At 52.4% G+C, this 19,586-nt stretch overlaps 2 protein-coding genes across 5 annotated transcripts; one reads left to right on the top strand and one right to left on the bottom strand.

Annotated features, from left to right (window-relative positions):
* Positions 1 to 768: 768 nt before the first annotated feature.
* CCDC43 (coiled-coil domain containing 43) lies at positions 769 to 7,238 on the bottom strand. The gene is made up of 5 exons (XM_062629979.1): positions 7,023 to 7,238; positions 5,665 to 5,752; positions 3,666 to 3,801; positions 2,990 to 3,048; positions 769 to 2,146 (listed from the first exon to the last, which is right to left on the bottom strand). The coding sequence occupies exons 1-5, from the start codon at positions 7,209 to 7,211 to the stop codon at positions 1,959 to 1,961; spliced, it is 660 nt and encodes a 219-aa protein (XP_062485963.1). The 5' UTR covers positions 7,212 to 7,238; the 3' UTR covers positions 769 to 1,958.
* A 127-nt stretch (positions 7,239 to 7,365) lies between these two features.
* Positions 7,366 to 18,669, top strand: DBF4B (DBF4B-CDC7 kinase regulatory subunit). 4 transcript variants are annotated; one of them, XM_062629971.1, is made up of 11 exons: positions 7,366 to 7,484; positions 8,472 to 8,663; positions 9,777 to 9,827; positions 10,437 to 10,506; positions 11,510 to 11,580; positions 12,153 to 12,189; positions 14,164 to 14,206; positions 15,055 to 15,171; positions 15,398 to 15,524; positions 16,183 to 16,292; positions 16,861 to 18,669. In XM_062629971.1, the coding sequence occupies exons 1-11, from the start codon at positions 7,374 to 7,376 to the stop codon at positions 18,212 to 18,214; spliced, it is 2,283 nt and encodes a 760-aa protein (XP_062485955.1). In that variant the 5' UTR covers positions 7,366 to 7,373; the 3' UTR covers positions 18,215 to 18,669. The 4 variants fall into 4 exon arrangements, with proteins under 4 accessions (XP_062485955.1, XP_062485954.1, XP_062485953.1 ...); XM_062629970.1 differs by having other exon boundaries at positions 14,161 to 14,206; XM_062629969.1 differs by having other exon boundaries at positions 11,510 to 11,607.
* Positions 18,670 to 19,586: the final 917 nt, after the last annotated feature.

Here is a 19,586-nt window from a genome sequence, read left to right as displayed (position 1 = left end):
AGCCTTCAGCTCTCTTGAGGCACTGAGTCAGCAGTGAAAACCATGGGCTCTAGCAGCTCCATGGCAGAGCTGCTGCCTGCAGCTGAGACCCTTCAGGGGCAGCCAGTTCACGTGCTTTGGTGTTTGCACAAGACTGCAGCACTCTCCTCAGTTTCCAGCAGCAGAAGCTTGTGGAGCTGTGTAGTGGGTGCTGCTGCACGGTTGTGGTGCTCTTGCTCTGCCCAAGGCTGTGGGCTGGGCACTGTGGGGCTGGGCCTTCCCTTGTTGCTCTTTCCCTGTCCCTAGAAGGGCTTTTCTGACCAGTGGCATGCAATCTCAGAGAGCCAGACACAACAAACCACTGCCAACCTGCACTTGTCTGTGGGTGCAGGGTGAAAGGGGGACCAGAGGGGAATCTGCTTGTTTGAAAGAGCTGCCACAGCATGCTTGTGACTGCACCCTTCCCGGATCTGTACAGACCTTATCACTTGTACACCTTTTGACATGCATGACACAGCTGTTTGTTCTTGTTTGGCTCCTGAGCTCTGCAGTGGGTAGAGGGCGGCAGTTCTTGTTATGAGGGGGTGAAGGCAGCTCTTTCTTCTGGAGGTTTACAACCGGAGGGCTCCAGCCTTGGGAAATGGTGTGACTCCAGGAGAAGCAGCACTGGGGCAGCCCTCAGAAACACTGCTGCTGGGTGAGGGACAGTGAGGACACAGGACAGGCCAGATGGGAGCCCCAAACCACACAACCACCAACCGTGACTTTCACTCTAACAGAGGAACCCAGTTCTTGGCCAACCAGTTTTATTATTCAAGTCCAAAGATAAAGCAGTTAGATACACTTGCAGCAGCGAGTTAAACAGGAGGCACGGCCACTGAGGCAGACTGGTGCTGAAAGCAGGCGATGGGGCTAGCAACTGCCAGGAGCACATGGCACCCAGAGAAGGAAGCTCTGGGCATGCCAGTTCCTCCCGCACCCCGAGAACACTGCAGCTCTTTCACACTCAGTTACAGCAGTTAGTGTTCTCCTCTCCAGAGGTGGATGACACCAGCACAGAAAAGGCTGGAAACAGCAGGTACCAAGCCCTTTGGGGGCAAGAGCAGTGTTCAGCCCTGGCAGTAACTGTGCCTGGCAAAAGCCACCAGCCTGTAAACCCAGTGCATCCAACTCACAGCCACTCAGCACTGCGTCACGCTCAACCACTCACCCTGGCAATGGCCGGAGCAGTGGCAGGGAGCACCATTTTCCAGCTACCGGCATCAAGTCTGAAGTAGCAGAAGGAACTGACCAATTTGCTACCACTGCACCAAAGCCTTTACCTGACCAAAAACCTGTGGGTGATGCCATCCCATAGCTGCAACTTGCCTGGATTTCATCTCATTCCCTTTCTTTCGCTGCAGAACAGCACTTGCCCTCACCGAGGTGAGCTCCAACCCTGCTCTCTCAGCACAGGCACAGTGTGACCTAGTGCTGTTCTTGGCAGCAGAAATACATGTATTTGCAAATACGTTTTTCAAGGCTACTGTAAATAAACTCACATTTGCCCTGTAGCAGCAGATCCTTGATTACACATCAGAAAGGGGCTCTGCTCTGTTTTCAAATCCTAACTGTTGCTGCAAACCAAGGCTGGCAGGAGGACGCAGTTTGGAAGCCCTCTCCTACATTGTGTTTTGCTTTGCTTGAAGTGGTAACAAGGACAAATCAATTTAAAACCACAGACATCATCACTTCACCGTTCTTTGGTACAGACACTGGCCACAAGAACTGACTGGGTCACTGACACCACAGGCACATGGCACACTTCGAGTTTAGGAGGTGCTTGAAATTTCTCTTCTGCTAACTAAAACAAAGGAAAAAAACCCCAAACGCTTCCAAAGAGCCACTCGCCAGCACGTGTCCAGAATTTCTGCTTTTTAAACACACACCATATTCATAAGTATTCTTATCCCCTCGAGAGTCCGACTGCAGAACTGCAGCTACCGCTTTCGCTCGCCTTTCTGTGTCCTTTTCTTCTCCTTTTCCTTCCGCTCCTGCTTGGCCAGCTTGTCCTTCTCTCGCTGGACTTTATCTTGCTCTTTTTTCTTCTGGAACTCATCCCGCAGCAGCTCCCGTTCCAGCTTCCTGGCATTCACCACATCCTCCACGTTGGTGTTTCGGAACAGCGCTGGGGGCGTGTTAAGGGCAGACAAGGCTCTGGCTGAAGCCATGCAGCTTCCACTCTGCAGCCCTATTTTTGGGGCTTTAAACTAGACAAAGCTTTAGCACATGAGGTGGCTTATTCTACCTCCCCCCTTCACCTTCTGGCTCCCTCTTCTGCTTCCTCACCAAGCAGGCAAGGAATTTCAGAATGAGGAACAGAGAAGGAAAAAGGAATCTGCTTGTTTTTCACAGAATCCCAGACTGGTTTGGGTTGGAAGGGAGCTTAGAGGTCATCCAGCTCCAACCCCCTGCCACAGGCAGGGTCACCCTCCACTAGAGCAGCTTGCTCCAAACCCCATCCAACCTATTCTTCTTTTTCCAAATAGGAAAGTCATGCAGAGTCAATGCACACTGCCTAGGAAAGGATTTGTTAGTAGAAAAATCAAGTCACTACAGATTCTTAAAACCGGTATGTAGTTTTGTTTCTGCTGCACTTCTAGTAATTCCCAATGTGACTTCCCTCTCTGGACATCAGCTAACATTAAGCTCATGTTCATAGGAGAATTATTCTTACTCATAAGCATGTTCTGTGAAGCTTCAAAGAGGGCAGATGAGGGAAGGCAGGGACAGAGGAGAGAAAGAGACTGACAGGGCCAGTCTTGGCTGTGCAGAGGGCACACATGAAACTCTAACTCTCATTATGAGCAAGGTCAGGCTACATGAGAAGAAAAATAATCACCAGACTTAGAAGGTGGCCCTAAAGCAATGGGGAGAATCAACAGGGATAAGGAAAGATGAGAAATGGGAACTCACCATGCAAGCTGCCTTCCTTCCATAAAGCCTGGGTCACCCAGAATTCAAAGGATACATTTTTCTGACCCCAGGTTTACTGCTGTCGCAGTCGATCCGTCCTGTTCATCCTCACCAGTGAGATGATTAAGGAAATATGGACATCAGTAATGACCTTGTGCCTCTGGACAGTCACACTTGACTCCAAACATGCCAAATAACCCTTCTGTCAAGCCACAAGGAAGCAGCTGAACACTCACAGACACAGACCCCACATGTTCAGCTCCCTCCTGCTGCTCAAGCACCAGGTACCATTCCTTCCCGTTTCCTATTCAACTTCACTCTTTAAGGAAGAACTTGTTCTTCAGCATTACAAGTGAACTTTAAACTCTCCCACTTTATACCACTCTAAAAAGGATTTTTTCAGCAGATTTCTCATTACAAAGCAATAGATTAATTCAATTCATTAACTACCATGTACAGAGTTACCAGGAGGCGATTCCCCCCTCTTCTGCAACATACCTGGACTGGAGGAACCTTACCCAGACAAGCATCCTCAAAGGAGCATCTGCTCACGGCACTCCACAAACAAGGAGCTTCCTTGCTTTTCTCCATGGAAGTTATTTTGTCATGGAGAAGGAAGATTGAAAAGTTTCCCCAATTTTCCCAATAAAGACACTGTTTTCCTTTAGGAAATCTCTAACAACCATTATCCTTCAACGCACCAAGTCTCAGCTGGGTCAGGAAAAGGATATTCCTCCTCATCTGTCACATTGGCATACTGGGCCAGGAGAGCAGCTTTCCTTTGCTTCTCCTCCTGGGAGACCTCTTTGGGCTTCACCACAATCTTGGCCTGCTTCTCCATCATGCTGGCGATGGCTTGGATCTCATCTGGCAAGGAGAGGAGTCAGAGCATCAGACACGGCAGGATGTGCCACGTGCGCACATAGCTACCTTCTACCACTGAAGTGTTCAGCTTGTTAATAGCTTCTCCTCAGGATTCTGTTATTCTAAGTAGATATTGACTCCATTGGGGATTTATCCTTTCATGGAACCACACTGAAATAATTAAATCCTTGCACTTCTAACAAGGTAGACACACACTGCTACCTTCTTCCTGCGACAAGTAAAAAAACCAGCCCTGCAGGTAACCGATAGTATAAGCAGGAGGAGTCCAGCAGGAGCTCTAGCAATTCCAATCACTTGTCCCCAAAAGAGGGATTTATTGAATGCACAGAACGGTGTAACTTGTCCCTGTCCCCAGGCAAAAGGCAAGGTCAGGCCAAGGACAGACTGCTGCATGTGTGGTTCAGCTGCCTTGTCTATACAGAGGAGTTGAGCGAGACTGGTGAAACACTGAGGTTTAGACAAGTGCTATAGAAACACAGGCCTCATGAAGCTGGTGAAGGACCTGGAGTGTGATGGGGAACGGCTGAGGGACCTGGGGGGTTTAGGCTGGAGAAGGCTCAGGGGGGACCTGATTGCTCCCTACAACTGCCTGACAGGAGGATGGAGCCAGGAGGGGCTGGGCTCTGCTCCCAAGGAACAAGGGATGGGACAAGAGGAAACGGCCTCAAGCTGCACCAGGGCAGGTTTAGATGGAGCTGAGGAACAATTCCCTCCCCAAAGAGTGCTCAGGCATTGGAACAGGCTGCCCAGGGCAGGGCTGCAGTCACCATCCCTGGAAGAGTTCACAGCATGTACATGAGGCCCTCAGTGCCACGGGTTAGTGGTGGCCTTGGCAGTGCTGGGGAACAACTGGACTTGATGATCTTAAAGGTCTTTTCCAGCCTGTTAGATTCTGGGATTCCATGATAAGGGCTCACTGGGAGCACTCCTCTAGAAGGACATCAGTCAGTGACAATATTCTGCTTGCAACCAGAACCAACCAAAAAATGCAAAGCAAACAAAAAGCAGGATTTAGCCAGAAGGGATGCGACATGGTCACAGGCTATGGGCAGTTGGAGCATTACTAACTGATCCATGCAGCGTGCTTAAATCAGCTAAATCTTGCCAGCATATGAGTTTATTGTACTCCAGAGCTCTGCCCACTGACCAGAACAAGCCTCCCATGATGACCTTCCTTCACTCCTGAGCCGACAGCTGAAGTCAAAAGATGGATTCAGAGAGGGCACAAAGAAACAGTGGGGCTATAGATGTGACTGGGAGAGGAGCAGCATTAGTACAGCAACAGCAGCCTCACAGAGCATCCCCCACAAGCATTTATGGGGGATTTAGAAGATTGTGAAAGAGAAGATGTCCTGATGTGTACTGGGGTGAGCAGCAGCAGAGGGGACAGCCCAGCTCTCCACGGGTGTATGTGGATAAAGCCACTGGCTCTCCAAACTGCCACAGACTGAAGCAGCCCAGGCTTTATACACCACCACAACTGCAGCTCCCAGCAGAGTGCAGTGAGCACTGACCAGAGGGAAAGCCCTGGCTGTTTTATGAAGGGAAACTGAAAAAGTTCTACAGGAATTAAAAAAAAAACAAACAAAAACGCAAGGAGCTTCTCATGTGCAGGATTCTGAACTCAAAGAGCAGCAGGATGCCAGGGACAGCCACAAGTGAAACTACTCATTTCCCAGTTCAAGTCAAAACAGTAAATAAGCAGTAATGACAATGAGAAGCAAAGCACACACGGTAGCAGCAGTGGTTTTAACTCCTGGCAGGACGAGCACACAGTTCTCATCTTGGCAAGGCCCTGCAAAGCACTCACACCACGAGGAAGGGCACACTGAGCAGCGACACTACCTGCTTTTTTCTCTGTGGCATCAACAACCTGAGATTCAGACCACTTCTCCACCACTTCCCTGCAAGCATCATGTAAGAGATCTTCTTCCTAGGGAGGGAAAAGAGACTTCTCAGGCTTGGAACAAAGCTTTAAACGAGCATGAGCCAGGCATGAAAAGTACCGGCTGCAAAGGACCTGAACGCCCTGCAGTAAGCTCAAATCACAGCTTTTCACATACCATCTCCTTGTTAAATGCAGACACAGGGCTTGGGTTAACCTGGGACAACACAAGTAATGCCATGCACTTACTTATTTTAAACAGCTCAGGACCAGAGAGCACCCTGACATGGTACACACACCCCCAGTGAGCTCCTTGTCCCATGATACAGCTCTAACAACACCCACTGGTTTCCTAGCACTGGCTCTCAAGGTGTAATAGCCCCACAGACACCAAGGGAAGGCCATCAGGGTGTCTCCACTCTAGAAATGCACTGCCCAGCATCATCCCTCTTCTGAGCAAGGCTGCAGAGAAGCTACTCAAAGGCCACTCCAAACCAATCTCACTACGGCAAATAAACTGGACTGGATAAAACAGGGGTACGGAGCTGAAACTGCTCTGGTTGTACTGACAGACCATCCCCTCCCACCAGCAGGGACAACCTTGGGCCTGCCCGGAGCACATTCTAGAGGGGGCAGTGGGTGCCTTCACAGTTGTTCACCACTGAGGAAGACCTGAAAAACCACCTTCAAGTTTCAGGACAAACCATCACCGAGGACACTGCCCATTGAGCAGAGCAAAGCTCACCTGCATGGGGGACAGCAACAACACAGTTCTCCACAACTGAAGGTCAGACAAAGAGATAAAAGCAGACACAAAAGTCTCCACTTTTTGCTCCAATATGTGCAAGGCCCCAAGCCTACAGCAGTTAAGCACAGCTCAGGGCTGAACACCCACCAGGAGAAGGTGCCCAGGCTGGGGAGGAGATGCTACAAGGACCAATGTGGGGTATTTGAGGCTGTGAGAGGCACAGGAACAGTAGAAGGACCAAGGGCTTGTGATTCCCAACCTTAGGATCTATCTTAAGAAGTCAGCATGACTTCGACAAGAGCAGATCCTGGATGATGCCTTATCTGCTCGGCTCAAGTACAAGAAACACCTTGAGATAAAGACACTGTGGAAACCTTACAGCTCCCAAAGGAGATGAAGACCGAGGAGAAATCCCCAGGCTTCAAGGGGGCGATGCCCGCCTGTCTCCTCGGTTCTCCGCACCAGACCTCCCCGGGCACGGCGAGGCCGCGGCTGCCCCTCAACTCCTCGAGGGGACCCGGCCCCTCGCTCCGGGGTGAGCGGAACCCCCCGTCCCGTCCCGCCGCTCACCAGGCAGGCGGCCAGGACCCCGCGCAGCGCCTCCAGCCGCTCCTCGTCGCTCTCCTCCTCTCGGAGCAGCCCCTGGATGTAGGCACCGTACACGGCCCGGTCGAGGCCCAGCGCCTCCAGCCGCGCCGCCAGCCAGGCCGCAAACCCCCCCGTCACCGCCGCCGCCTCCTCCCTACCGGGCGCCGCCATCTTGGACCAGCGCCACCACCGCGCATGCAGGACGGCGGCCGCGCAGGACAAACCTATGGCGTTGCAGCTCCGCGGCGTTATCCCTGTGCGGCCGCCGTTGGGAACGGGGCGGGCCCGAGTTTAAACGGCGGCGGCGGCGGGTCCCGGGCCAGGCACGGCACCATGGCGGGTCCCGGGGCGCCCCGGCCCCTCCGCGGGAAGTCCTTCTACCTGGACCTGCCGAGCGGGCGCGCTGCCCGGGAGCTGGCCGTGGCCATCAGGCGCCTCGGCGGGGTGAGGCGGCGGTGGGCCCGGCGGTGGGGTTGGGGTTGGAACGTGGGCTCCCGGCTCCGGTCCCGGCGCGCCCTCGGCCCTCTCTGCGCCCCGCTGGCTCCTCCTGGGCCCGGCTCCTGCCTCCCCCGGGTGGTCTGGTCCTGAGGGGCGGGGGAGCTGCCTGGGCCATGGTTCAGACGGGGGTAACGGGGTGCCTGGCCGAGGGAGCACCTTCTGATAGATGGCAGCGGGGTGCCTGACGGTGGGGCAGCAGCCAGGCGTTGGTAACCGGTTGTGCAGCGATGGGGGTGCTTTCCAGTAGGTGCTAAGTGGTCGTGTGGCGATAGGAGCACCGTCCAGGCAGTGGTTACGGCCTCGTGGGCTGTGGGACACAAGCTGGGAGCTGGCTGTGTGCTGTGGGAGCATCTCCCAATAGGTGCTAACCGGGGTCCTGTGGCATGGGGCTGCAGTGGGGTCAGTGCATTGTGAGTATCCCAAGCCTTGTGTTTCCACATCTTCCTCCAGCTTCTGGCTCCTGTGCAAAGGCTTCTCCGTGTTTTGGCTTCCTCATTCCCTATCGCCCTGTTCTATGTGGAGCTTCTTGTCTCAGCAATTCCCTTCCTACCGTGTCCTGCTCTCCTGAGAAGAGAATGGCTAATGGCAGTGGATGTGCTCCTGAGAACAGAGCTCTGCCCGCTCGTGTGTGATGTCAGGGCCTTTTCCTGAGCTTTTCCTCTGAAACCATTGCTTGAGGAGCAGAGAGTGGGGGACGGGCTCAATCTGAAGGTTCTGCTGATGGTTTGCACATATGCTCTCTGAGGGTCTCCTCTCCTTCTGGGAGACGGCATCAAAGAATGGGAAAAGCAGCTCCTTGTAGAGATGGGTACTTTCAGCAGCCCCTGAACGGTGTGTGGGGTTAAGCTAAAGGGGACAGCTCTTGTTTAGCAGGTCTCTTGCAGCTCGGAGTTGGACAGTCTCAGAGCTGCTCTGTTCTGTCTCTTGCTGCAGGTGACCGAAAGCTTCCTTAGCAAAGAAGTCAGCTACGTGGTTTCCAGCAACAAAGAAGCCAAACGAGGCAGAGCCAGAACTCGGCCTGAGAAGCCCAGCAACGAAGCTTCAGAAGATGCAAAAGCCACGGGCCCAGTGCCTTCTTCCTCCAAAGGGAACCATCCCAGACCTCACCAGAAACCCTCAGACACTGTAAGACCTATAAGTGTCTATAAAGTGTATAGAAGTGTCTGTAAAGGTTTAGGCAACCTCGGAGTTTGGCGCAAGAGATGGAAGGGGTAGAACCTGAGACCAGCAGTGTTTAGTTGTTCCTGCTCTGAGCAACCGTGTTGGGTCTTCAGTTTGGGTTGTGGTTTTTTTTCTCCCCCTGGTCTGATGATTCGTATTCGTACCCATGTTCCTTGTATCTGCACATCGTTGTCAGCTCAAATGTGCACATCACAGCTGTGAGCTAGTAAACAAGGGTATCTGCTCAAATGGCAGAGGAAATAGAGGGCTTGGCTGCCTTCCCAACAGCATATGCAATCATCCTGATGCAGACATGTGTCTGGAAAAGCCAGGAACATGTAGACAAGCTAAAACTGTCGCAGGGTCTGGTGCGTGTTCACAGACACAGGTAGGACAAGGCTGTTGTAACCTGGGAGGTCTGCAACAGGGGATTTCTCCTGGGTCCTGTTCTGGGCTTTCTGGTTGTTAGTGCTTGTGGCCAAAGCTCAAACTTCCTGTGCTGACCACTGGTATCTGCTGCAAGCTGTGACTGTGAGGAGAGCCTGCTACCCCAGTCTAGGTCGTGGGCATCTGTCAGCTGGACCTGGACCACGTGCAGGTGGGAAGCCTGAGCTGATGTTGGCTTTCACTCCCTCAAAGTGTTTGTTCCCTTGTCCTTGCTCACAGCACAACCCACTTGTCTTACAAAGAACTTAACCTGCATGCTGAAATCATTGGCTTGTAAATAAGACTTGGTTCCCAGGAAGGGCTAGCAAGGCTGCTCCTAACCCCTGCCAGCACACTAGGATGTGGCCGGCATTCCAGGCTAAGCTGCTGCTTCCTCTTGGCTGGCTCTGGAGTACTCACTGCTGTTCAGTCAATGGCTGTTTGGTGTAGACCTAAGAGGTGCCTCTGCTGTTTGTGCTCCCTGGAAACGCTGAGTCCTGCTGCCTTTGAGATAAAGTCTTGGCCAGACTCTCCTTAGCAGAGGGCAGGTATCGCTAGAAATCATTCCTGCTGGACAGCCACACTGCCCTCGGCTTACTGCTGCCTGGTAGCTCTTTGCTTTAACACAGTACTTGGCTTCTTTCCCTGTAGGTCCTGATCAGCAGGGGAAAGGAACTGCTGCAGAAGGCCATGAAGAATCAGGTGAGCTGTGTGTGGATGGGCTTTAGCTGAGTAGGTTCAAAGTGCTGCTGAGCAGTGCAGAACCAGTGCCAGCCACTTCTCCAGAGCCCCTGCCCTACTGAAGGGAGCAGATTCTGGGGCTGGTAGAGGTACAAAGCAGTTCCTTGTGGCCTGCAGAATATTGTGCAGTGCTCCTGGTTGCTGTTCTCCACAGAGCCATGTCTTCCGTCCATGTTAGTACTTCTAAAGCCTGTCCCAGTGATCTGGGTGCTCCATACAAGAGAATGGTTAATACAAGACCCATTATCTGATGACTTTTTAGCCTAGAAAGAGCTAAAGCCATATAGCTGGGGCAAAAGGCTCCCTGAGGTCCTTTCACTGAAATCATGAATCTTGGTGCTCACTTGGAAGCTCATGTGATAGCAGGGATTAAAAATTTGACTTAGGTGCTACTATTAATTTGGGATAGATAAAGCATGAGTTTGAACCTTTTCTGCTGATTTTTAATAACAGCTACACAATGGTCTGTCAATTGGGCAACAGGAAAATCTCTAAAGTAGATTTAGAGCTGCTTGTGCTCCCATAGGCATCTCTGCTTTGAACTGTACCTTGCCAAACCTCTCTGTACAGGACGCCTGCAGTGGCAGCAGTATCCTCGCCAGCGCTCGCCTGTGGGGAGTCCAGATCCTGCACGTGGATGGTATCCTTCTCTGCAGGCTGAAATTAGCTGCTGGTATAATGAGTGATTTTGGAGGCAGGTAGAGCAGAAGTGATGTAGGGAGTGTGGTACAGAAGGAAGAAATTGCAAGCAATATCTGGTACGTGACTGATGCCATCCTGACCATGGCTGCCTAGGTCTGCCCTCCAAAAACCAAATGAACTTACATGTATAGAGCATGCTCATGGTCTAGTGGAAGGTGTCCCAGCCCATGGCAGTGCATTGATCTTAAGGTCCTTTCCAACCCAAACCATTCTATGATTCATTCTATGCTACCATCACATTTACAATAGCCAATGCTGTAATATACTGAAGCTGTAGTATTAGAAAATGTTAATGGCTTGGTCAGTGCATTAATTTGTTCCAAAAAGACCACTGTTACTAATTGACCTGGAAGTACAGATCATGCTAATGGCAGGATTTGGTCATTTTTAATTAGGAAGTGCTGATGTTCCTGGTTCTGTGCTAGAAGGCACTTCCCATCTCGGTGATGAATGGGGAGGGGGTGATGGGAAAGACAGATGGTAAAACTCTGATTCTAATAATAGGCCTAGAGTAAAAGGTTCCTGAGTGTCTAATGACAGTGACATACTGCTGTGGCTGAGCCTGTCTGGGTGTGTGATGGAGGCAGCCACTGCTTGTATATTCCTGAGCAGCCAGCTCTACTGAACCACAGTGGTGCTGCAAATGTCAGGGTCTGATCTGTGTGCTGCACAACTCCTAACAGTGCCTCAAGTCCACAGGGGCTTAAAGCCAGCCTCCAGCTCTGCTAAAGAGCAAACCAGGATGCCAGCCCTCAGAGCACTCCTCTTTGGCTGCTCCTTGGGCAGATGAACCATGTGGTGGTGATGCTGCCAGGTGATGACTGGTTCAGGAGCTGTGTGCTTTTGCCTGGTGTGGATCAGGAGTTAAACTTGGGCTGCAGTCAGAAGGGGAACAAGCTTCTCTGGTTGAGCTATGGCTCTTTGACATCTCACCTGCACAGATATGTTGTCATACACTCAACAGCTGCTGCGTGTGGTCTCCGAGGCAAGGAAGCAGTGCCAGAAGACAGAGGTAACTGACAACTCCAGCCAGTTTGAGGTACTCTGGATCCCTTGGTAGCTCTAAGCAATTCTCCTATCTCCTCTCGTGCTGACAGGCTAGAAAGCAGGGTCATCTCCTTGTTCTTCATCCAACACTAGGCAATCTGATGCTTCTGTTTATTGATGGAGATTGCAAAAGTGGGGGTGAAACCAGATAAGAATGAGGCAGCCATGGGTTATCAACATCATGTGTAGCACAGCAAATGCTCATTTTGACTTATATAAGGGGCTAGGGGTAAAACAAAGCTCATATGTGGCTGGTACACTGGCTTTCTGAAGCTTTCTGAACCACTTTTTAATGTGCTGGAGAGGTCAAGGAGAAGGTAGAGCATTAAGATCAGAGTGGCAGCCTGTGTATTGTATCTAAACTAAGTCTAGGTAACTTGGGAGGCAAAATATCAGGGGAAGGCGATACAGTCTCTGATGCAGGGCCTCTGAACTGGTGGGTGAGACTCCTGTAATCGCACTTTGCTGCTCTGGGGTCAGTGGCTGCAGTTCTGCCTGTGCTGGCTCCCATGCTAAATATCTCAATCTCTCCTTCAGGTGAAATGCCGTGCAACTGGATTGAAAACGTGCAAAGGTAGGCATGGAAGTTGTGTTCCAGTTTACACTCGGATGCAGAGCTGCTTGAAGAAGCCTCTCTTGGAATTTAAAAATCCATCTGAAGCTTCATTAACCCAAAATACGCCAAACTGTTAAGGCAGTTTCTCTTGAATGGGTTTTGCAATTCCTTCTCTGAGTCTAGCTGCAGCATCCTTATACAGCTGAGGATGTATAAGGATGTGCAAGCCTTTTATTTCAGGGAGTGCTTTTAAAATGCTGTAAACCATTTGCTCCCAGAATCCCAAGACACCTGAGAGCTCTGCTGCTGGCACTCCACATTGAACCCACTGGCTCAAATGATGTTTCAAAGAATAATGCATCCTACAGAGGAGAGCATGTTCCTCGCATCCCACTCACTTCTGTTAGGCTGAAACATACTGCTGAGACACCAGTCTAGGGATAACACTTCCAAAGGAGGAGGGAAAGGGGGGAAAAACAGGTTCTCATCTGCAATTAGACAAGAGAGCCAGTTGTGGTTCTGAGATTGGCACCAGTAGGGTAAGTTACTTGGTGACTTGTTTGACTTCACTCATTAGAGAGTGAACAGTCAGTAATATCTCAGAGCAGGCTCCAACCAGGATTGTGTTTGTCACACTTGAAAGATTATTTTCCAGGTTGGGAAGGGGAAAGGTGGTAAAAAAAGGCTTGAAGAGCTGTTGGATGAAGGCAGATTGTCTGTGGCACACTCCAAACCCCATGTGGGGACTTGTGGTGACAGCTGAGCTGTTTGTCACCGTTCAGCACTCTGCCATGAGCTCAGGACCCTCACACCACTCTGAGTTGCATCTAGGGCCCTAAATGGGGCCTTGCTCTCAGAAGTGCTAAGCATTTGGCAGCATTTACATGGAAAAATTGATCCTGCACTTAAATAGCTACTTTAGTGACATAACAGCACATTTGATGCGAGCTCAGGTGGAGGCTCGAGGAACTAAGTGGTGAGGGCAGGGGGACTCAGCCTTTCTGGAGGGTGAGCTTCACATTTCGTTGGAGACAGTAGCACTGAGTGCCAGGCTCACAGGAAAACAAGACACCTCGCCCTTCAGAGGCATAAGGCAGGCACGAGAGGCTTGGTTTCAGGGTCAGGCAGATGCCCTGTGGGAATACCTTGGTGTGTGTTTGGTTCTTAACCAGGTCTGTACTCGGATTTCCAGGCCGAGTGTCATGTTATCACTTTTGAGTTGAACATAACCTGTGAAGGAGAACTGGTAGCTTCTTCTCCCAGCCTGGCCCTGAAAGCCTTTTCCCTGAATGCACTGCTGAGGCTTTCTTCTGCTCCCTTAATATATCTTATGCCTCTCTAGGAAGCATAGCTGCTGTTCACCCTCCTCAGGGACCAAGCAGAGGCCAGATATTGCCCTTTAGCAGTGTTCTCATGCCAGGCTTGGCTATGCAGCATGTTGATTTGTCTCCAGCAGCTCTTACTGCTTTGACTTAACTGCCCTGGCCTGAGCTGTTCTGAACTCCAGGCTGTTGTGTAAACGTAAATGGGGAAGGGTTGATGCAGAGCTCTGGGCTTGTGCAACTGCTGCTGCAGTATGGTTCTCATAAACTCGTGTCTCATGCTTGGTGGCATGTTTTACATTGAGGATGCATGGCAGGTTTTAGAATTCAAGCCAGAGTTAGAGGCTTGGGGTGAGGCCACTCGCTGATAAGACTGGGGAGACATGAAAGATGCAAGGAACTTAGCAGGGTGTTCTTTTAAATTGGAAACAGCCCACAGTTGGGCTGCCTCTGGAGTTTCATCACTCTACTGAAAACCCTAGAGGTGAGGGCTGCCGTAGATTACCTCAAAGGCTGTTTTGGCTGTGCTTTAGCCATCACTTGGCATTCACAATGGCAGAAGTACCGGTGAGCTTGGCTCTGCAGCCCAGTTTTGTTGGGGAATGAATGAATGAATGAATGAGTAGGGAATTTGGCCAGAGCAACTTCTAACCAGCTCGCTTTCTAACAGGAAAATTGAAGCCCCCTTTTCTGAAGGTTGAAGACCAGAGCAGGTAAATGAGGTCTTTCTAAATATCCCACCTTAAAACCTCAGGAGCTCCAGGAGGGAATCCTTTACTGGTTTTATTTGCAGTGAATATTCTTCCAAGCAGGCAGAGCATTGGCTACCTTGAAGACCCTGTTGCGCACTGGGAAGTTGACCCTCTCCTAGAGGGAGGCAAATAGAGTTTAGAGAAACAATCTGGGTGGCTCATGTGTCGGGGGGGGGAAGGTGTTAAACGAGACTTGACAACAGTTTGCTTCCTTGCTCAGATTCCATTTGTGATCCTCAGGAGGTCACTTAACCTGCTCGAGCTCTCCGAAATGAAGGAATTTGAAACATGAGGTCAGGGCTGTAACTTGATTACAGCATTCAGCACAAGGGGATCTGATCTATGTGGTGTTCCCAACAACTCTGTAACTCTAACGGTATCCTGACTGCCAATGAATTATTCTGAAGGCAACATTTAAGGCAGCTGCAGTGTCAAATATTAGGTTTTACGTGCTGCATGCAACAAAGCATGAAGAGGGTGATGTGGTTTGAGAACCAAAGCCTTTCCATGCTGCTGTGTAGCTGGAAGCACTGCCTGCTGCTGATGTGCCTTGGAGGTAAACATGGGTTTGTAGGTGAGCAGGCAAGCCCACCTCCTGTCCAAAAGATGCCCCCATCAGTGCTGTTACTGGGGATCAGGTTTAGTACTTCCAGTGAGGAGTGGGAAATCTCTGGAACAGCCAAGTGAAAGTACAGCAATGGGCAGTGTCTCAGCATGCATGGGGCAGCACCTTGAGCCCCTCTGAGGGAGGACAGCTCTAACCAGGCTAGCACTGCCAGGAGTCTGATGTCTTGATCTGCTGGTTTTAGGCAATTCCGGCCCTTTCATCACCAGTTCAAAAGCTTTCCCGACCTGAACTTCCTGGCACCCAAAAGCTCCAGCCCATTTGAGCCTCTGAGAAGCCTCTCCAGTTCTTGCAGAGCCAGGTATGTTGTAGCTCCTTTTGTGCTAGTTTTTAACCCAGCTCTCCTGGTGACTGCTGCCCTGCTGGTTCCTGGCATCCGGAGACCCACTTACCTTCTGGATGTGGACAAAAGGAGCCCTGTTCCTGGTGGCTGGAAGCTGTGGCTCGAGCTGTAGCTCAGAGGCAGTATTGGGTGCCTGCTGAGGCTGTCAGTGAGGGCAGGGAAGATCTTTGCTGTTACCTTGCAGGGCTGTGGAAGGCTGTCCAATAGGCAGCAAGGGGGAGAAGAGCCCCCAGTCCACACCAGTCACTGTGCCAAAGAAAAAGAGGGGATTCTGTGAGTGCTGCCAAGAGACCTTTGAGGAGCTACAGAAGGTAAAGGTTCCCCTGGGACCTGGTTCCCTGACAAAGTTAAGGGGCCCACTCAGCAGCTTCATGAATTGTGTCATGTCCATTATCACCACGATCCCTTTTGGAAGGAAGACAGGCTGCTGTATGCACAGCCCTTATGGCTGATCTAGGAGGATCAGCCTTACAGATGAAAGCCATAGTATATCTGTGCTCTGACCTCCTGCTCTGGGCAAACAGTGGGAGTATTGTAGCACGCATGAGGAGGAGAGTCTCAAGGACCATCCCATTGCCTCACCTGTAAGGTGGGAACCCTATTCCATGGCAGTCAGGGGGCATGGGCTGGTTGAAAAGGTGGGAAGAGGGTTTTTTTTATCTCCTGGAAGGTGCCAAACAATGTGGCTTTCAGAGCCCAGCCTTTGGTAATAGTACATACTCGGAGCCTGCATTTGCACTAGCTGCTGGGGAAAGCTATAGGCTGCTGTTAGACACAGACACAACCTCCTCATCACCAGGTGTCTATGGGGGAACAGAATACTCCCAGTAAGCAAGCAGGGGTAATAGCATTGCCTGGGTTTCCCAAATTTGCTTCCAAATGGCTCTATCTGGTGGAAAGGCTGCTTGAAGTGGCTGTTACAGCACGTTTCTCTCCTGGAAATGGCTAAGGGTCTCTTCTACCTTCCAGCATCTCCAGAGCCCCCAGCACAAGCGCTTTGCTCTGGACCCCTCGCAGTACACCCCAGTGGACCGTGTCATCGCGCAGCTCAGCTGCAGCTTTGTGGAGCACTCAGCCAAGTAAGTCTGTATGAATCTGGGAACTCTGGAGCTGGAAGGCAGCGTGATGCAGCTTGGCACGCTCACAGGAACGGGGCCTGAGCCTCCATGCTGCTGTGGAACTGGTCCCTAACTCATGTCCTGTGCCAGGGAATCAGCCACTAGGGAATCAGCCACCAGGGAGAGTGGTTGCTGACTGCAGGGACCAGCCTGGCACCTGCCAGGCCGAGTTTGGGTGAGCCATGGGAGATACCCTGTGGCTTCAGGGAGCTCCCATGGCCTTCTAGTGCCTTTTAAACTAGCAAGGGCAGCTGACCCCATTTCTTCTGTCCCTGTGTCAGATGCAAACCCCACTGCTCTGTAGCACTCCTGTGCCCAGCCCCTGGAGTGGTGAGAAGGCTGAGAGCCCCCTTGTGCTGCCCATCTCTGCCAGCAGCAGTGTCACTGCTGAGCCTCACCAGGCTATGATTTCTTAGTGCCTCCTGAGCGAGGGCTTCCAACATGCTGCAATGCAGAAAAAGCCTCCTCTCCCCAGGGGAGGGTGTTCTAGGCCTAGGGAGAGTGAGCATTAACTGATGGTTCTTCTCAGGGTGCTTCGGTCCTGCCTGACAGATGAACGCTTAGTGCCTCAAGCACAAGTTACTGGAGAAATGGAGATGCTGACAGCAGAGCTGGGAAAGGAAAGGGAGCAGCCTGAGCAGGAGCTGTTCATTGATACGGAGCATGATCACAGCCTGAAGACCAAGGGAGGTTCTCCTTGTCTGCCCAGGGACAGGCTCAGTAACCCCAGTGAAGGAGGGGAGCTCAAGACCTGCTCTGTTGGAGCAGGGCTCGCCAGAAGGGTCTGTGCTGCTCATGGCACCCTGGAGGAGGTTGTGCTAGGGGATACAGATTTGGGCTTGGCTTCTGACCTGAGCTGGAGGGCTTGCATAGAGGACCCTCATGTCAGAGAGACAACGGCTTCCTCGTCTGAACCTCATGGACAGCAAGTGCTTGGGCCTGCCAGCCACCTTCCACAAGCACTGCCTGCCTCCAGGAAACGCCAGCTCTGCAGACAGAGCACCCAGGGGGCAAAGAAGCCCAGGCTGGAGCTGTGGGGTGGTAGTGGCCTCTCTCCATGTGAGCAGACAAGCCCAGGGGATGGGGGCACGGGTGGGCAGGGTGCAGGACAGGCGGCTGAGCCAGGCTTGCCTGGTGTGGTGGAGGCTGGCAGCTTGCCCCTAAGCACAGAGCTCTCCAGCAGACCTTGTAGCTCCGTTGGTTTGGACCTGGGCCTGTGCAGGGACCCTGGGGACCCTGCATCACACCTTGAAGCTGCCTCTGGGGGTTTTGATCCCGCAGAGGCTGCTGCAGCCCGCGCTGTTGGTGAGGGTGGCTGGAGCAGGGTGAACGTGAGTTCCAAAGGGGAGCAGCTCCGAGGGGAGAATGAAATCACACCCAGAAATGTGCTCAGCCCTGATGTGGAGAGCACAAGGAGCCAGACCAGCTGCCCCTTGCCTTCTCCAAAACTGCTTGGGGCCAGAGCTGGCTCTTGCTGCTCACTCGGTGTCAGAGCAGCAGAGAAAAGAGCACCGGACCTCCTGGGCCATGGCGAAGAGCAGGGTCCATGCCCTGGCCTCCTTCAGCCTCCTCCATGGAACGCTCAGGCTGAGCATGACTTCAGCAGCAGTTCTCTGCAGTCAGACTGGGGTGTGGCCCTGCTCTCCACGCTAACGGGTGTCCAGGGGGGCAGGATTCACCCTGCGGACCGGGATTTGCTCCAGAGGGCTCATGTCAATGTGAGGGACAGTGGGTATGGGTCTCAGCTCTGCTCAGTCCTGAAGCAGAAGTCAGAGCTTGCCTGGGCAGGCAAAGAGGACAAGAACTGCCGGAACTGCAGCGCTGAGACCAAGGGGGGCTCTTTCCCCATATTTGAGACCTGTTTTGGCAGCTGGACCAGCTAAAACCACCTCCTGGCTGGTCTCTGCACCCTTGGTGGGAGCTGGAAAGTGGCTGGAAAGGGATTTAACAAGGATCAGGAGGTACTGCTGTGAGCCGGAGCAAGGACCATCAGAGTGAGGTGGTCTCCAGGCACCACAGCCTGGGCAGCTCTTCAGGTGGGAACTGATGGGTGATGTGATGGTTTCAATGGGCAGCTTCAAGCTGGTCTTCTCTGAAAGTATCTCTTCATCAGGCACATGGTCTTTGCCCTTCCAGATTGAGGGCAGGTCCTGTTCTTCCTCTCATCTGGTCCTTGGAGGTGCAAACAGAGGACAAGAGGGCCGTGGGGGTGAGACGAGTTCTTGCCGGGCTCTGGGGTGTTGGTGCATCTCTGTAACTGGTACTGAATTCCGTGGGGATTTCTGTTTTTCTAGCAGACTTTTAACCTTTGAAATAAAACAGCAGCTGAGCTCTTGCTCTGCTCCATGGGGTCAAACTTACCTGGTGGCCCAAGCACGGCTACCTCAGTGCCCAGCACCAGAGGCTGGGTGATGCTGGAAAGGACATGTGGGGGACAGTGGCCATCAGGTGTGGACCAGCACTGGCTCTGGTCCTGTAGCATCCCCCATCCGTGGTGTACCCTGGGCCATGTGCCCAGCAGGCTCGGGGAAGCTCTTGTACCCAGCACAGGGGTATCCGTGTGTGGAATGGCTCCCAGTAAAGAGCAATGGGGAGAAACTGGAGAGCAGCTGGGAGGAGGCTCTTGACCTCAGAGCAGGGCTGGCTCCTCTTGCCAAGAGGAGGTTTTGGGGTACCTAAAAGCAGCCTAGGACTTGGGCTTTGTCTTTTGTGGGGCTCTGGAGCCTGTGCCTGCTGATGGCTTTGGTCACCAGTGGGGCTGAGCATCACCCTCCCGTGGTGCTGTAACCCCCTCCATCCCACAGCTGCAGTAAACAGGAGTTGATTGGGGCTTTTCTTGCCCCCAGATTGTTCTGTTACCCTCAGGTGTGGAACGTGGCCTTGCAGCATCCCCTCAAAATGAGGGCAACCCAAGAGGAGGGGTCCTTGTTCTGGTATTTCCTGAGGGTTATGGCCGGGGGCGACCCGACAACACCTTCTGGGTGACAGCACCCCCCCATGGGTGATGGTCCAGCATTGACCAGCAATGTGTGCCAGCACCCACAGTTCAGCATCCTGCCCCAGGACCCATGGGTCCCACAGCCAACACTGGCACCAGTTGGGGACCCAGGGCCACTGAGGGTCTCCACACCAGCGGGGGGGGGGGGGGGCTCGGTACTCGGTGGGGGCTTCAGTCCCACTGGGGGGGCTCTGCAAAGGGCTGGGGGTCTTGGTGCTGGCTGGGGACTCAGTTACCAATTGGGGGCCTGGTACCGG

The sequence above is a fragment of the Pezoporus occidentalis genome, unplaced genomic scaffold (genome assembly GCF_034315485.1).
Source record: "Pezoporus occidentalis ecotype Australia unplaced genomic scaffold, CSIRO_AGI_Poc_V1 ctg344, whole genome shotgun sequence".
Classification (NCBI taxonomy): Eukaryota; Metazoa; Chordata; class Aves; order Psittaciformes; family Psittacidae; genus Pezoporus; species Pezoporus occidentalis.
This window is presented reverse-complemented; position numbering and strand designations above follow the sequence as displayed.

What these genes read in the sequence shown, in the direction of transcription:
- CCDC43 (XM_062629979.1), bottom strand. Translation starts at nt 7,211, where the DNA reads ATGGCGGCGCCCGGTAGGGAGGAGGCGGCGGCGGTGACGGGGGGGTTT. An exon ending in TGCCACAGAGAAAAAAGCAG is followed by an intron (nt 3,802 to 5,664) that starts GTAGTGTCGCTG and finishes TCTCCTTGCCAG; the next exon opens with ATGAGATCCAAGCCATCGCC. An exon ending in AAACCTGGGGTCAGAAAAAT is followed by an intron (nt 2,147 to 2,989) that starts GTATCCTTTGAA and finishes ACACGCCCCCAG; the next exon opens with CGCTGTTCCGAAACACCAAC.
- DBF4B (XM_062629968.1), top strand. Translation starts at nt 7,374, where the DNA reads ATGGCGGGTCCCGGGGCGCCCCGGCCCCTCCGCGGGAAGTCCTTCTAC. An exon ending in ACCAGAAACCCTCAGACACT is followed by an intron (nt 8,664 to 9,776) that starts GTAAGACCTATA and finishes CTTTCCCTGTAG; the next exon opens with GTCCTGATCAGCAGGGGAAA. An exon ending in CCTTTGAGGAGCTACAGAAG is followed by an intron (nt 15,525 to 16,182) that starts GTAAAGGTTCCC and finishes TCTACCTTCCAG; the next exon opens with CATCTCCAGAGCCCCCAGCA.